Genomic DNA, 18,116 nt, shown 5'->3' with positions numbered 1-18,116 from the left:
TATTTTTGGCCGATGTGTGACACAGTGTGTTGGACTGGATGGGCCACCTGCCTGATCCAGCATGGCTTCTCTTATGTTCTTATCTCTGGTGCAGTGATGCTCTGCATTCTTGGTGCTTGGGGGTGTGGCCTTATGACACACTTCCGGTGATGTCAGGGGGTGTGGCATATGCTAATGAGTTATGCTAATGAGCTCTGGCAGCTCTTTTTCTACAAAAAGACCCCTGGGTACTGCAAGGATCAGTATTGGGGCTGGTATGTTTAATTTATTCATAAATGATCTGCAACTAGGGGTGAGTAGTGTAGTGGCCAAGTTTGCAGATGACACAAAATTGTTTAGGATGGTAAAAACCAAGGCTGACTGTGGAGAGTTCCAAGAGGACCTCCACAAATTGGGTGAGTGGGCGACAATGTGGCAAATAAAGTTCAGTGTTGGTAAGTGTAAGGTGATGCTCATTGGGACAAAAAAAATAAAGAAATCCCAACATCATGGGGTCTGACCTTGCTGTGACTGTGAGGGGAAAAGATCTGGAGGTCGTAGTGGATAGCTCAATGAAAGTGTTAACCCAATGTGCTGCAGTGGTGAAAAAGGCAAACTCTATGTTAGGGATTATTAGGAAAGGGATTGAGAATAAAATGACCGATATTGTAATGCTCCTGTATAGATCTATGGTGTGGCCTCATCTGGAATACTGTGTACAGGTCTGGTCACCGTATATCAAAGAGGAAATTGCAGAGCTGGAAGAAGTACAGAGGAGGGCAACCAAGATGATTAGGGGGTTGGAGCACCCTCCCTATGAGGAAAGGCTGAAGAGTCTGGGACTTTCCGGTTAAGAAAAGAGACAACTAAGGGGGGGGGTGGACATGATAGAGGTTTATACAATTACATATGGGTTGACAAAGAGAAAATTTTATTCCTTTCACAAAACACTAGAATTCAAGGGCATCCGATGAAGCTGATAAGAAGTAGGTTCTGGAAGGACAAAAGGAAATACTACTTTACACAGAGAGTGATTAAAATGTGGAATTCACTGCCAGAGGATGTAGTGATGACCACAAGAATAAATAGCTTTAAAAGGGGATTAGATAGATTCATGGAGGATAAGTCTATCAATGGCTACTAGCCATAGTGAGTAAGGGGAACCTCCACATTCAGAGTCATTAAACCTCTGAATCCCAGAGCCAGAAGACTCTGTGTCCTGTTTTTGGCCATCCAGAGGAACTGTGTGAGGCAGGATGCTGGACTAGATGGACCATTGGTCTGATTGCAGGGCTCTTCTTCTATTCTTATGTACAGTAGTTGTATGCAACAATAAACAAGCAGGCAAACTGCACAATAGCTTATCTGACAAAGTGAGCTCAAAAGTTATACCCTTATCTGACAAAGTGACTCTTAAAAGCTTATACCCTGGAGAATTTTGTTGGGCTTTAATATGCTACTGGACTGCTGCTACAGACTAACGTAGCTACTTACCTGAAACTGTACAATATTTGTGATGATTCAGTGGAAAAGAATCCTGGGCGTAACTGTTCTCTTTACCCAGAGGATGAAATTCCCAGGAATTGTATCCTTTACCCAAAGAATCCTTCCTTCCACATTTTCAGGTAGATAGAAAAAAGCACTCAGTTCTGTAAACAGTTTTAAATCTTCTTTGCAGAATGACCTTAGGGAGGAATGACTAGGTATGTTGGTGAGCTTTCTCTCCTTTTGCTGGATCTTCAGTTAGGGAGAGGAGAGAGGACTGTCTTTAAAAAAGCAAACAAACTGGAAAGTGTGCTTGAGGGGAGCTAAAGTCTGCCACTTCTATGAAGTTGGTACATTTGTCTCAGCGTTTTTCTCCCAGCTCAGCTGATTTCCGGCCAGGAGAACACATGCCTCAAACAGCAGAGTCCAGTGAGATAAGGCAGCAGAGGGGGCAGGGTTAGCTTCCTCCCCAATCTTTGTGCTTTGCTTTCATAAAATTAATAACCATTGGCCTTAGCCAATACAATATTAAGCAAGATCCACAGTTTCAAAGGTGTAATGCCCCCCCCCCCCCGGACATTATTGCATGTTTTATTGATTTATACATGGGTGGAGCAAGATCTGTTCTGCATAGTGCTCTGCATATGGTGTGTTAGGTCCAACCTGTCTTCTCCTGTCTAGACAGAACAGTCCGAGAATGAAATAGCTCATGCAGACACAGGGTTCATACTTGCACAGAATCAAGAAGCCTTGAAAACCTGTGAGATGGTGCAGTAGTTGTGGTAAAGCTGTAAGACTGCATGGCTGTGCAGAAAATTGCCAATTGGTATGATTCTATTTGGGAAGTTAACTATTCTGATTTTGTTGCTGTCAGGCACATACCTGCTGAGTCTCTCCCTCTCCTTGCTTGTCTCCCTCTGTTGCCTGGGAAGCTGAAACCATGCAGCAAAATGCAAGAACTACAGTCAAATTAGAACAGGTCTGCCCACTCCTGGATGCCTGAAATAATTCTGTTTTATTGAGACCATTTACGGTATTTATGAATAGATGTGGTTTGGTTCAGATACTGATTAATAAGGTTTTCAGTGCATGTCCCTAGTAATGAAGCACTTGGATTCAACCAGGCGACCCCCCTCCCTCGCCTCAACTAATAGACTGGTGGTGCAACAAGTTGCTGAGTGACTGATCACCCATTATCCAGGAAGGAACAGAATTCATGGACTGAGTCCAAGTACTGTCTTCGTTCTGCTCCCACAATGCCTAACAGCTGACCAGTGCTGTGAGAGGCATTGCTCAGAAGCTTCTTATAGTACTGATCTTGCTATTTAAGGGTGAGGGACATGCAGGCTGCCAAACAGGTTGTTTTATGGGTCCCCACCCCCCACTCCAGTAGCTTATTGTGTTCCTGCTACAACAATTTTCACATATAGGAAGGAACCTGACTGTAGTTATTGCTTGACTGGTTAGAATGGTTTTTAAGAAAGCAGATTGAGAAAAACAATTAACGAGTGTCATACAGAAATACAAAATTTCCTCCTTCCCTGTGCAGAATGTGGTACTATAATGTGTGAATGGTATGCAGAAAATCAGTCAGTTTAAATTGTGAATGGTACGGTCTTGTTTTTTGCTTTTAGGTTCAGATCCGGCCTTGGAATCTTAGTGACAGTGACTTTGTGATGGATGGCTCACAGCCTCTAGATCCACGGAAAACCATTTTTGTAGGAGGAGTTCCCCGACCCTTACGAGCAGGTATGGCATTCACATTCAAAGAACAAGGGAAATGGCTTGTTGATGCTGTCCAAGCTGCCTTACTGCTGTGAGGGAACATTGTGTCCTTATGTCAGCCATAGACATATGCCAGTGCTTGCTAAATTTAACTTTGCTGACATGCCAGTTATTTCCAGATAGAAAAGTACAAACAAACATGCATGCCCAGGGCCTAGAAAGAGAGTATGAATGTATAAAGTATGTACGTAAATTGTTTACTACTTTATTTTAGTGGAGCTTGCAATGATAATGGACCGGCTTTATGGAGGAGTTTGCTATGCTGGAATTGACACAGACCCTGAGTTGAAGTACCCCAAAGGAGCTGGGCGTGTTGCATTTTCTAATCAACAGAGTTATATAGCTGCTATCAGTGCCCGCTTTGTTCAGCTGCAGCATGGAGAAATAGATAAACGGGTAAGGGCTAGAAGAGCACATTCTGTTTATTACTCAGCATTCTTTTGTTGGCTCATTTCCACACAAGTGTCGGGGTGCGTGTCAGTAGACAAGGCTTTATTAAATCCAGACTGTTTCTTCTTCATGTTTCTGAATAACACACTTAAACACCACCCCTCCCCCCAGTTATCCATCGGTTGAGTCTTCTAATTTTAAAATTGGCTTTTTAATACCTTCTGGCACCTTCTAAACCAGCTGCTCCCTCCAGAGACATTTCCTGCAGCACAGCATAAGCCTGTGTTCCTAATGTTATCCTATTACCTCTGCATGACTTGCTTACTGTTGTCCTCTTCTTCACCCTGCCTGTGTGTTCAGACTGGAAGTTTTGCTGCTGTACTATCTCCATTGATTTCTACAGGACTTGTTTGAAGTTCTTGCACAAGTCCTGTTTTAAGTGAATGTAGCCTATATACTATAGCAATCATACAGTGCCACCTGGAATACACTTCTTACAGCACCTATAGATCAGGCTGTCCCTCTCACTTTCCTCTTTGCCTCAGACACAAATGAGTATCTGCTCTAACACAGTATCTATCATTTAACATATATTCAATAGTGTGGTCTCTGTACAGATCCCTTCTCAGTAGAGTCTCCTGTGTACGGATCCCTTCTTAATAGAGTCCCCTGTGCACAGAATTGTACTGCAGAGGCAGATCCTTTTGTTGGATCTTGCTATCTGGAACCTGAAGCTGTGTGTGTGTATTTGGGGGGGGGGGGAGTTACTTATGGAAAATAAGATCACAGCTGCAAGGCCAAACAGATGATTAAGATTGTTGAAGCTGAAAGTACCAATCATCTGACTTTTTAAAATGGGTAGAGATCAAGACTACATTCCCCCAATCTGGTAGATAGTGCTAGTATTGACAAATAATCGTGTTGGCAATTGTGCTTGCAGATAATCTTGCACTTAGCAGCATATATGCAATGTGCACAAAACTGGCACATATGCTACTTCAGTGTTTGAAACAACCTAGTTGCCACTGTTATATATATAATCTACCCACCTACTTTCATTTCAAGCTGCTTTTGTGTAAACAAGTCTTTTAGAAATTCAGTTAATTGAGTTACATGTGTAAATTCTCAGTTTGTAATATGGAAGTATTTGGCTTGCATACATGTGCATGTATGTTTTTTTATAAAACTGAATTTAAAGCTAATCCCACTGCAACCTCTAAAATAAATCTCTCCATATAGATTGTCAAATGGATTGAGGTGCTGATTCACCCCTTTTACATTGACAGCTGGTTGAAAAGTAGTGCTATTCAACAGTTCTTTTTATAAATTGCTCAGTAGAGACTCTCCACACTAGTGAAACTTGAAAATATTCTAGATTTTTTAAAAAAATCAAAAACTCTTCTTTCAGTAAAAACTTGAATGTTTTATTCTTATGTGGAATTTCAGTAATTAGAATTAGAATTGTTTCCAAACTTTCACATGACCAAAATTAAATTGATATTGTACCAGTCCAGGAAAAAAAACCCCAGTGTATTGTGCATTTTTATCAGAGGCTTAACACTCCCCTATTGGAATGCATTGGACATGATAAAACAAATCGCTCTATTAAACTGGGAAATAAATCCACATAACAGTTTCCTCCCCCATCCCCCCAAGTTCCTACGATATATGTCAGTTACTGTGTAACTCAAAGCCACTTCTTGCCACATGTAAGCAGTGCAGTGGGAAGACTCTGAAGTATCTTCTTCCTGGCATGGAGCTACAGGACATAGGGATGGCTTTTTGAAAAGATGAAACTAATTCATGGAAGATTGGTCTGTCTATGACAATTACATACTAGTTGAATTGAATCTTCATGTTCAGGGGCCATATAGTATACCTCTGAATGCTGGATTCTGGGGGCATTACTAGCAGGAGATGCTTCTTGACACCAGTCAGCAGCTGTTGAAAACAAAATGATGGACTACATAGATCTATGGTTTGATCCAGCACAGTTGTTCATAATGTTCTTAGTCCAATTCATTGAAACATCCATATTACTTAATACCTATGGAATAAAAACTGGGAAAAAGAAATAAACTTTTTCTCTCCCTCTTTCAACACAGGTGGAAGTTAAGCCATATGTCTTGGATGATCAGCTGTGTGATGAATGTCAGGGGGCCCGTTGTGGTGGAAAATTTGCTCCATTTTTCTGTGCTAACGTTACCTGTCTGCAGTATTACTGTGAATATTGCTGGGCTGCTATCCATTCACGCGCTGGTAGGGAATTCCACAAGCCCCTGGTGAAAGAGGGAGGAGATCGCCCGAGACATATTTCATTCCGCTGGAACTAAGCAATTACTGCAGTGTGTTCATATGCAGGCCTCAAAATAAGTGCACTCTTCTGTTATCCTGATTCCCTGGCCCTGCCCTCCTCTTCTCTCTTACTCAAGATCGCATGTCCTTCTGTTGTAGTCTGTAATTTAACAATAGCGTAATGAAAGAATGACCTATAATCATATAGGTATTTTGTAGAATCTTGTCTTTAAACTGTATCGGGAACTCCTTTTCGTATGGATAACACAGTGCATGGAAGCCAGGTTCTCTTACCTTTATGTACCCAGAGGACACTGCTTTCTTGCTACCTTTTCTTAGAGGAGAGAGAACAATATTAAGAGAAGAGAAATGAAACAATAGAGTATTTTGTTTTTTAATTAAATTATTGCTAATAACAAAATCAATAGAATACTTTTATTAAAGTAACCATGAGATAGGAACACTATGAATCTATTCTGACACTTTGTCCACCCCTCCCTTCCCTGCCTTTCTCCCCTTCCCCACCCAAACCTCTGGGAAGCCTGTTTTCTTGCCGCCTGTGATTTTTATAGCAATGGAAACAGCCGTTAACCTAGTAACAGGAAAGAGCATGTTTAAAGCAACAAAAATGCATGAGCAAGGTTTAAAGCAGCATTAAGTTAATATTTTTATTTAAGGGTTCCAAAGCTAAATTTTTAGCACAGTATGTGTGTCTCACCGTGCCTCCGACTTCCCACCACATTCAAACTTTTACTAGTTGAGTAGGCAAAGCTTAGATCTGTGTTATTCATCCAAGCAATCACATTTTAAATGTTCCCGAATGTAAATCCTGGGTCAATTTACTACTGGGGTGGGTGGGTGGGGAGTGCATTTATTATTACTTTTTATTATTTTTATTCTTTAAAAAATAAATCTTCATTATCAGAATACAGCCCTAGAAATCCTACCAAAGCTAAAGTAATGACAACTAGTGAACTGGCATGTCCTCTCCTGAAGAACAAATGTATAGATTTTATTTTTGATGGTTATATAGAACTCTATATCCTAATTTACTAACGTTAATCAGGGGCCAGCTTTTGTTCTCCATTTTGACATGAAATACAAGAACCTAAAGATATACCTCAATATTATTGACCCCTCCCCCCAAAGTGCTAATAATCCAGTTTTAGGACAGAAATCCAAATTTGGCTGCTTATTGGACTTACTGTGGGACGTAAAATCTGTTTTTAAAAAGCTGTATCATAGGAAGCATAAGAGGGATGAAGTGAAGTTTGTTTCCAGGGATGTTTTGCACTGTTGGCTGAATGACTATTAGATTGCATGTTTGCAAAGGATAATATGCTTGTCTTCCAGCAGACAGCAAGTGAGTAAGGGAATCTTAGTGTAGCAAATAAAGAATTACAGGGCTTTGAAGTACCAACTTGCTGAGTATTGCACATGAGTTGTTAAGGATATGTAAACGGGAACACAGTATGTGTTAAAGCTAAGTCATAGGGCGGTGATAGTTTGAATTAGTCACTTGATAGCTCTGTAAATCTGAGACAATTGATAGGAGTGAATGTGTTCAGCTCTTAATAGATGATCTTGTAGCAATGTGCAAAACAAACCAGTCCACCGGCAATCTGAACTGGCATGGTACCACCATAGACTCTTAAACCAAAGACTTGCCTTAGCACAGCTACAGAAAAACATCTCTTCTGTAAGTCCCCTCCCTTCCCCCTCCCCAATTATCTTTGAGAAGCAGTTTTGATTTTCAATACATAAAACATACCTTGTTATTTTCCAAAGGTCAAAATGGAGACATTTGCTGTCTACTCGTCAAGTAGAGGAAGGGAGCTGCTTTTAATGAAATCCCTGCAAATATTGACAACAGTAAATGCAAATGGAGAGTGCTCTTTTGTAGACTGTCAGGGACCTTTTTCTCTGAAGTACATAATTATAGTTGGAATATTCCTTTTAATTTTTTAAAAATGCTTGTAGGTGGCTTGGGGTGTCTTATTGTGCCGATCCTACCCAATGAACAGGTGAGAGATGGGTTACCATTACAAGAAATAACACTGTTTGAGAAGTAGCTTTGAAGAATAATTTTTTCCCTTTGTACATGACCTGCTGAATTTCGGTACAGTGTTTTTGTAGCTAACTTATTTTGTCATGCACATAATGTATATTTGTTATGCACTACTTTTGTATATCTTGTTTTTCCAACAGTGAGCATTTTTAGGCACACTTTTCACTGACGGGATATCTCTTTATGCAATACCTCAATTTTTCATATTGCAAAGAGTAGCTTTTTGTACTTTTATTACTGAGAGATCTTCATATACTTCATTTTTTAATATAAATAATTTTAATAAATTTTATTTTCTTATATTCTGCTTTTTATACATTTCAGTGCTCTGCATACATTTTGAATTATGGATGTTGTGCACTGGCAATGCTATTTTAGAATTTGCAGAGAAAAGAAAGCATGTTGCTTAAACATCTTTAGCCCAACACCAGATATTTGGTGTACATATAATTTAAGAAATACTTATATGTAAAGTTGAGACTTTAAAAAAAAGAAATTTTTAAAAAAGCATGAAAGTGACAAATGAGAGAGTTTGTCTTTAGACCCTTGAAATTTAATGCATAAGCATAGTGTAGAAGTTTAAAAGTAACATCCCAAATTGTCTACTGCTTCTTAATAGGTTTTTAAAAGTAATACACAAATGCAGATGTTTTTGGTGAACGTTTAGCCATTTTTAATCTTAACAAATTGATGTTAGGTGTTTGCAGAGATGTCTGCTCTTTTAAATCATATTTAAGGAAATAAACCCAAGCCTGCCCATTGGTGGGCATGTAATGTTAGTATGCATGACTAATATTAAGAAAAAAATGTTATTCTACTAATATTCACTTGTGGTGATTGTGTGAAAAGCGTGTTTACAGATTATTTGGTTACACTTCAATTTACAGGGCATAAATGATTATCTATATTACTCTGTACTCTAAGTAGTGCTAATATAATCTGTCCTGAATTTGTGGGAGGTGGAGTTGCCATGTCACTCCAAGCATAACTAATGTCATTACTTTAAAAATCTTAGGGTATCACTTTAGTTAAAGGGGTGTAAACAAGCATGTCATTTTCTCTCACAAGCATGGCACTGGGCCATGTATTTACAATGTAGTTACAGAGTAATTACATGGTTATTTTTGCAATGTAAAATAAAGTGTTTCTGATTATTTTATATGTAAAGGAACCCCACTGCCCCGTGCTTTTTTGGTATATAGTATCTACTTCTCCATACACAGACCTCTGCAGAAAGCAAATCTAAAACTTGCAGTGAATGATTTTAGTGTTTTATAAGGATGCTGTTGGAAAGACTTGATAATTCACCCCTTTTTTGTTTCTTGAAGAGTTAAAGCCTTCTGTTTTAAAAGGTGATTTAAAACTTGAATGTGATGAATTGTGGCAAGTTAACTTCAAGTTATGTGCAATACTTATTTCAGACTTCTGGAAGATCTTTGCAGTGTAATTCTTTGTTTTTAATTGCAGACATTTAAAAATGTCATTTTCTACTGTTCTAGTAAATCCTCTTTCTTGCTGGTGTTTCTAAAGAAAAGAATCAGAAATCAATCTTTCTACTAATGTAAATTTGAGATTATTTTTTAAAAAAAGGAATAAAAGAGGTTTTGGTCATTTGCTTTATTTTATTATCTTATTTTAAAGCTACTGTGATTGATAGCATTGTAAGAATTGGGACAATATTGTATTCAACTGTTTTATTTTTTATATTTTTAAAATTTAAAGTATAATTAGTTTTTATAATTTTCATCAGATTCTTTTGTTATATTTTTTGGAAGTGAAACTTTTAGCAAGTGGGTGTCTAGTTTTTACTAATCCCTAATATGTTTTCCCCCAATGTAATGCTCATATTATCAGAAGGAAAAGTTATTTAAGTATGTCAGTTACTTGTACTACTTGGCTGAATTTCCATATAGTTTTTACTGTGTATGGGGAGGTTGTAGTATTTATTATAGCATTTTAAATAAGGGTAATTCATTTTTTATTAAAGTCATTTTCACATTTTAAGTTCATATTTTTGTATGTTCTACTCTAAGTTATAACACAAGTTTCTTTTTTAAGAGAGTTCATTTGTTGAAGTGCTAGTAGAAAATTAATGTTATTAAATAGTTTGCAAATGACTATTTATACCAGTATGCATATAATTTTTAAATATTTGTAATGTGAGATGTTGAATGAATAAAACTTTTAACTCAAAAATTAGTCAGCTTGTTGCTTTGAACCGCTGAGGGAAAGAACTGCTACTGAAATCCTTTGCATGTTGAGTAATGAACTTTAAGCAGTGTGACATTCCCATCTTCAGAAGATGCGTAAAACAACACTAGCCAGTAGCAGTGAATCATTTTCCCCATGTAATTGGTGAGCTAGTGCAGCATAGTGGATAATGTTGGCTTAAACCAGAGAGACCCACATTATTTTATTTATTTGTATATTTAGAACATATTTTATGCCACTTTGCTAACCAGCTTAGGTTCCCAAGGCAGCAAAGAAGCGAAACCATTAACACAAGTTTTAAAAATGCCTATCTATTTTTAATCATTAAACAAAATACATAAACTGTTAAAGAAAGCACAAGGATCTCTGTTTAGTCATGAAAGATCACTGGGGTAATCTTGGGCCAAACACCTTTTTGTATACTCAGCAGGGTGCTTGTGAGAATCAAAATGGGAAGGTCAGGAATTTTGTATGCTGTGGTTGGACTCCTTGGACGAAGGGCAGAAAAAGAAAAATGTAACTAATATTTAGGAACACCCTGACATGAATATGCGTTCTCCAGCTGTTTTGCTTAAAAGTTGTTAGTTGCTAACTGTGAAATTCCAGCTCCTTTTAAACACTATCTTAAAATATGCCATTACCCTTAGGCCTTTTGGTGAGATGCAACATGAATGGTGTTGACTTTGATTTGGGCAGGGTTGCAAGCAAAACATTCCACCTTTAAATCATGTCAATTTCCCAGTAGTAGTTTGTGAAACATCCCTGGGATGGTAATAAGTGTTTGCTCTGCTAATAGGAAGAGTTTATCAATACTGGGCTGATTCAAGCCCAACAATAGGGGATATTCTTAAAAAACATTTTCCCCTGATGTTGATGATCTTAGATCATATGCTGTGAGGGCAAGCCCTCAGCTGTCTGCTCAAATGTCACCCTGGGGGAAGAGCCAAATACTGACTATTTATATTTTGTAAATTTGGTACTTGGGGAGATCTGCTATCTCTGACTAGAGTCTCATGTGACTTTGGCATGAAACTTCAGCAAACTCAGCATCATAGTATCTATTTTTAAACATACAGCCTTCCTTATGTCAGCTAGGCCAAAAACGAGCAGCCAAGTGTTCAGTCACCTGCTTCCACTTACTGCTCTTCTGCTATTTAATTATTGGGGCAAAGGGAAAGCCTCGTATGATGCTCCAACAATGGAATGTTGGATGAGAAGCAAGACTACTGGGATGGCAACGTGTCTGTAAGAGGAAGAATGCAGAGCATTGGCAAGCAGGGAGCTATTCTGCAAACTTCAAAAAGCCTGGCCAGATTTGCCAGGCTTGGGTGGGGCAGCTACAGGTTCTTGCAGATTTTTTCCTCCTGTGCCTCCGAAGGGTACTTGGAAGCTATTCAGGGGAGAAACTAGAAGACTTTTATCTAATGCTCGCTACTGAAGTTTTTAATTAATTATATTCACTGTCAATCAAGCAGTGCCTCTGATTTCTATATACTCCGCTGCTGATTTGGATCAGTACCTGGCACTTTGAATTTTATTTGAGTATCTGAAGCTGAAAGGATTTAAACTGTCTGAAACTTTACTTCTGGCTCTCGGCAAACAACACCTTTCTCCAAATAGATGGTTGAGTTAGATATATTACATGGCAGCAAACACAGGGAGCCACATCCCAATTCCATGTCAGAGGCAAGTGTACTTCTTAAATAAATAAAATAGCACATTTTTGTCTTATTAACATGCCTACATTTTCAGGTATGTGCATGAAATCTTAAAATTTAAAAAACAGGAAGTCCTTATTTATACGTGAGCAAAACGTATGCCATTTGTACTTTGCAGTTGTATCTGTTCCCTATTATCTGCTTCCAATACAGTTTCCTCCATGCCACATGTGACCACCAGTCCCATACCGTTAAATCCCACCCTGGAGAAGGAAATGAGGGAGAAGCTGCTTCTTTCACCCATTTGCCCCCTACTCCTGCTGTCTGTGCCTTCCTCACCTGAAGGGCTCTGGGTGTTCCACAAAGAGAGTGAGGGAGAGGAGCAATGACAGGACCGTGGAAAGGAAGAAATGTGTGAGAGAGGGTTTATAACTATTTTGCTTCCCACTGTGTCAAGGGATTTAATGGTGTACACCCAATGTACAGACTGTGAATTGCAACCCTGTCTTCTAGCTCCAAGGTGAGTTGTGATTGCTCAGCCGACTTGGAAGTCCTAACCAAGCCACTTGGCAGTCCACAATCATCTTCCTGGACTGAGTGGAATTCTTGAGCTGGATGAACGGCAGACTGCCACTTCTCTTAACCAAGTTCCACTGCTATTGCCTTTTTTTGTTGGTTCGAATAGAATAACTAATAGAACAGTTGAGTTAAACACTGGGTGGTAATAATTGGGTACTTTATATGAATATGATAGCACTTGGGGTGCTTGCATAAACTAAGGGTTTGTGTACATATAATTTTAAAAGGATATTAATTATTCACAGTGTAAAGTCAAAGCAGGCCACTTACATTGTCTTGAGAAACCTTGATGGGTTTTTTTCTCTTGGTGGGAATAATATGTTTGGTTAATCTTGAAAGCATGGTGCAGTGTGCCCAAAAGACACAAAGAAGGAAAGGCAAACAACATTGTTTTTGAAAATACACTTGTTTGCAATTTCATCTTAGCAAGGGATTCCATGACTTCGGATGTTGAATTGATAGCTCTGATAGGCTTTCTTCTCTGGTGCTTCAGCATGTATAACCACTGTTAACTATTCCACATCTCACTTCTTTCCTAACATGATCAAAATAGGCTTTAAAAAGTAACCTGCCATCCAGCCAAGTCTTTGGTTTAATTAAAATGGTGCTTCAGTAGTACATTTAAAATATTTGCCCTCTGCTTCTCCAACAAAGTCAAGCCCATATTCTTTATCCTCTCATAAGGGTTCTATGAATGTAGCCACACCCAAGAGGAACAGGAATGTAGCCCAGCACAGGAGAGGAACAAATATAAAGAGCTGGGTGGAAGAGCTGGGCAGGAAGCACAGGAGCTTCTTATGGCTTTTGAAGGCAGAGGGTATATGGTTGCACATGGCAATCCTGTTTGTGTAATTCTGTGCCTGATAAAAAGTAACCCACTTTTGCTTCCTAATCTCATGTTTTGAAAATTAGTGATTATAAAGGTATTTGGCTGCTGTCAGGGTCTATGAGCTGGTTGCAGAATACATACTTTGCACGTGGGAGATTCCAAGTTCAATCCCTGGTATCTCCGAGTGAAAGATCTTAGAAAGGAATTGGAGAAAATCTTCCTCAACTTCAGATCCTGGAGATTTGCTACCTGAAAGAAGTGACAAAACCAAAGTAGATGGACAAAGAGCTTCATTCAGAATAAGGCAGCTTCCTACGAGTAATGAGGTGTGGTCAGTGATAGTTCCACACTAATTCAGCATGTGCATATGTAGCCCACTAAGGTCCTAATATCTGTAGGGAGAGTGGGCAGGTTCAGTCGGTTTTGACAGCGGAACTCCCACCTATGATTATTAAGAATATGTAACTGCTATTACTACATATGTACTTAAACACAGGCATAAAAGAGGCAATACAACTAATGCACTTTAACATTTAAAATAAACTCTTTATATAAACAAAGCATGGAGGTTTTCATATAAATCCTCATTCACTTTTGGTTGGTTGCTATTACTTCATAGCAATGAATCTTCAGGATATTACTGAGTACAGATATCTTCAGCATCCACAAGGATGCACAGAACAGAAAAAATGCTAAGCACATAAATAATACATATATTGTAGGTCCATATGTTGTAAGCTCACAGATACTGGAACAGCATATGAGGTTTCCAGGCTGTACTTGGGATGCTGCAGCTCTTCTCAGTTGACTCCAGGATTTACCTGCAATAATTCAAGGCAGGCATTAACACAGCAAAGTCTAGGCCTCTCCCCAAGATGTTGCCTTTCTCTGGGCCAGGCTGAACTGCTCACTGCTTTAACAAACAGAATACTAAGGAAGATGTTTAAAAGGATCAATAACTATAAAATTACATATTTTCACAATCATATGAAATTACTATTAAGTATCTTAATAGTCCCAAACCAACATTTAATAAGTCCCCAAGATGTAACTTCACCTTTGTTTGAAAGAATCTCTAATAATTACATTGGTTAACAGCATTTACCTGCAATAATTCAAGGCAGGCCTTAACACAGCAAAGTCTAGGCCTCTCCCCAAGATGTTGCCTCTTTCTGGGCCAGGCTGAACTGCTGGCTGCTGGGAATACCCAGCCTCCTTTAGGGAAGGCTACAAGCACTGAGCATGCTCATTACTAAGTATAGAAGGGGGGGAAGGGAGTTAATTGCCACACCACCTATTGGTAAAAGCAGGCGTGCCTGATCCCTGTATGCTGTTAACAGCTACAAAACTGCATGGGATGGATGAGCATGTACCACTCATGATCAGAGGCTATTACAAAGAATTGCTTTGGAATGGGCACTGAACAAATTCTGTCCACATTACTTTAAAGGCAGTTTAGATAGTGAGGGTAGGCATCATTCTGTTTACAGCTCCATCTTTGGATATTCCTGTTTTGTACTAACTGTTATAGCACATGAAAATCATCACTTTTCTTTGGTCTTCAGGTGACTCATGTTCTGTTTCGGTCCTGTGTATGCACGCTGTTTCATTTTTGGGAGTGGAAGCTGAGCAGAGCTAAAAGAAGGGGTTGTCTTTTCTCATTGCTTCAAATGGATTGCTCCATAGAAATTGCCCAGCAAATGCCTATGAGGCGATTCCTCAGCTGTTCTTTATTCAGCATTATGAAAGCCTGCTCAGACAACAGTTCCAAAAGGCCCATTGCCTGCCTACAGGAAACTGGAGACAAATAACGGCCTCGGAAAGGGTAGCTGGGGAGAAACATTGACATCTCTTCTTCTCAGTAAAATAAGCCAATTCAGCCTATCAGTATGAAAAACAGCCTCTGGGATGGTGCTATGTATGCAGCTGCCTCTTCAGAAATAAAATTTAATTGAACGTTCAAGTGGATTAGGTGAAAACTCTTTTCTTTTTATAATGCCACAGTCTGATAATTATGACTTGTGTAGTCAAGGAAGTATTTACCTGTTTTTAAAGGCAAGTTGCTGAGTGACTATTTTTACCCAGAGAGATGTGTTTGCTTCTAGTATTCAAAAGAGAACCACCCTCTTCCTCTGTTTATGAAATTAATAATGTGCTCCCTCTGCTGGACATATTGTAGAATTCTATTAATACTTTGTCATAAAGCCGGGCTTTTTAAAGACCAGAGGCCCCTGAAGAAAGCTCAGTGTAGCTGTCCCAATTGTATAAAGAAATGTACTCAGAGAAGAGACAATTCCGAGGCAGCATGGCACAGCTTGATTTGCTTAAAGGATTTTCTGTTTGGGTAACCAGACTTCTACTTTGAAAAAAATCAGTAAAATGTTTTTTTTGGGGGGGGGGGGGGAGTCTGAAAGATAATGACAGAATGCAGGATTTTGTGTTGTTTTGCTAAGCAACAGTTGCATGTGATAGCCAAAAAATAGGGCTGATACTAGGGTGACAGGTTCCTAAATTACCAGAAAGTAGTAGCTCTGGACAACTGTGGATTCCTAAAGTCCACTGCCTGATGGAGACCAATAGTTTCCAAGAGCAAAAACAAAAGTGTAAGAGTGCCCTTTAAAAAAATACCCAACTTTAAATCTTGAAAGTTCATGTGAAATTGGAGCACAGTAGCCTATATGTTAGTTGATCCATATATATCACAGAACTAAGGCTGCAAATCCCTAAGATCACTTTTCCCTGGAATTAAGCCCAAGTGTTTAGTATTGCCCCCTCAATATTGTCAGTAATATTACTGGATAATAGTCTTTTTGACTTGCAGTTTTTTAGTACGTCACACTCATGGCATTGTTATTGGCTATTTCATTGACAATACAGTTTCAAAATGTAAGCCTGTGGTGTGTGTCTTGATATGTATGTTCAAGAGCTATTGTCAAACCTACAGCAGTCATGGGGTCACAGCCAGCTAAGAAACAGTTCTCCTAAAAGCTAGTTCACACTGCCAAGTTCTTTCAGATGATCACATATAGAACCACAGGCAAAAAGCTCATGTGAACCTGGCCATATGCACAGGGAACTGGCAGACACTTATGGGGCTATGGCTGTACTTTATTCCCAGCATATATAACCACTGAAGTGGCTGCCTGGCCTTCCTGATTTACACTGGTACACTTAATATTGTACTCCACATGCATGAACATGTGAACATTTGGCTCTTCATTCATTCCTCAGCTGGTAGAACACTACTGCTTCCAGAACAGACAGCCTTGAGAACAGTGTACCAGATAAATTCTAATTTTAGATTTGAGCCTAAGTATGTCTTCTGAGATCCCTGGCTTATAGAAAATGATTTTCTACCAAACTGAGAAGATAAACTCTGACTTTTGCTAAGACAGGACTTGCTGGCACATTCTAGACCCTAATTTTGGGAAGCAGTACTGTTTCAGGAGCTGTGAAACCCCCTTCTCCAAAGGTTCTCATGAGTCATGCCATGGAGTAGAATCCAGTGCATTGATGACTTCCTGTTTTGATCGTAGAATCTCTGATTGGATGCCATTTTAAAGGCCCTATCCCATCAATTTCAGGAGAAGCTTATTAGGGAATGTGGGGGACTTCGGTAGAAAGGGGGCTTCTGATTCTTCTTGAACAAGTGGAGGCCCCCTGTCTGGTATTCTGCATTTTAGTCCAGATAAGCATCTCTCAAAGATGTCTAAAGAATTCTGTCACAGTGGTGGATTCCCTAGACTGTCATCATGGTCTTTCACCATGCTGGCTCTGAAAGTAGATAATATGTTTTAGCTTGGTATTATATCTCACTCAAGCATCTTTGCTGTGACTCAAGAAAATAATTTCCTTCCTACATTTGTGAAAGTGTAACTAGAGAGGCTCATTTGTAACTAATATCCATTAAGGGAGATAGAAAAATGCCTTGGTGGAGCAGTCTAAAATCACAACTTGGCTCCTGTATGCTTATTAAACGATGTACGATGCCAGACTTCCACCATGTCAGAGATGATGTGTGTACTTGTTCCAAGCCCACTAGAAGCCTCATGATGAGAACATCACTTGAGGGGTTGCATGCTAATCACTAAATTTGCAAGCAACACCAATTCTGGACTCGCTGATTCTCTGTAGTTAAATTTCCCCTCTCCCATTGCTGTGATCACATCATTATATTCCTTGAGGTTCTGCAGAGCCCTGTGGTCACAATCCACATCAGCCTTCACAGTTCCTAGTTCTTACTTTAAAGCACCAGATCATTTTTTTTTGGTCTCCCTTTGTACCTGCCACACTGCTACCTGCTGTGTGAATATACTCTCCATTTGACCTTTAACATAGGCGTAGAGTTCAGGGGGGCGCAGGGGCGGGGGCTACCTCCGAAATTTTCCGGGGGAGTCTCAGCCTCCCCCGGGGCTTGTGATGCTTGCAAAAACAAAACCCATCCCTCTTCCCGGTTTGAAAGCGGAAGTTTTTTTTTAACTTTTTTTAAAAACTTTTTTTTTTGCCAGTTTGGGGGCGGTCGCCCTGGCTGTGCTCGTCCAGCCAGCTCAGCACCTCCTCCTCCTCCTGGTCCCCTCTGTCAGCGGGGGGGAGGGAGGGAGAGAGAGCGCCAGGGGGCTGCTGCCGCAGAGGATGCCGGACCTTGTAATCCCCGCGCTTTGCTGGGGGCGGGGACTGAGCAGCCTGCTGGGAGAGTTTGGCCCCGGTTCCCACGTGCAGCAGCCGGGTGTGCCTGGCGAGGAGAGGGCGGGCTCCGCAAGCCCGGGAGGGGGAGGAGGAGGGGGAGCCGGCCTCACTCCTTGAAGGCCTATCTTTCTGCTCCTGCATGGCTGCAAAC

At 39.9% G+C, this 18,116-nt stretch overlaps 1 protein-coding gene across 1 annotated transcript in view; it reads left to right on the top strand.

Moving 5' to 3' along the window:
- The window catches only part of CPEB4 (cytoplasmic polyadenylation element binding protein 4), a 110,059-nt gene extending 103,297 nt beyond the window's left edge, over positions 1-6,762 (top strand). Inside the window, exons 7-9 of the mRNA XM_015409571.1 lie at positions 3,099-3,213; positions 3,464-3,645; positions 5,745-6,762. Of these exons, the coding sequence (XP_015265057.1) occupies positions 3,099-3,213; positions 3,464-3,645; positions 5,745-5,972 (525 nt within the window). The 3' untranslated portion in view covers positions 5,973-6,762. The remainder of the gene's footprint in view (positions 1-3,098; positions 3,214-3,463; positions 3,646-5,744) is intronic.
- The last annotated feature ends 11,354 nt before the right edge of the window (positions 6,763-18,116 follow it).

The sequence above is a fragment of the Gekko japonicus genome, unplaced genomic scaffold (assembly GCF_001447785.1).
Source record: "Gekko japonicus isolate JY-2015 unplaced genomic scaffold, Gekko_japonicus_V1.1 scaffold1531, whole genome shotgun sequence".
In the NCBI taxonomy this organism is placed as follows: domain Eukaryota; kingdom Metazoa; phylum Chordata; class Lepidosauria; order Squamata; family Gekkonidae; genus Gekko; species Gekko japonicus.
This window is presented reverse-complemented; position numbering and strand designations above follow the sequence as displayed.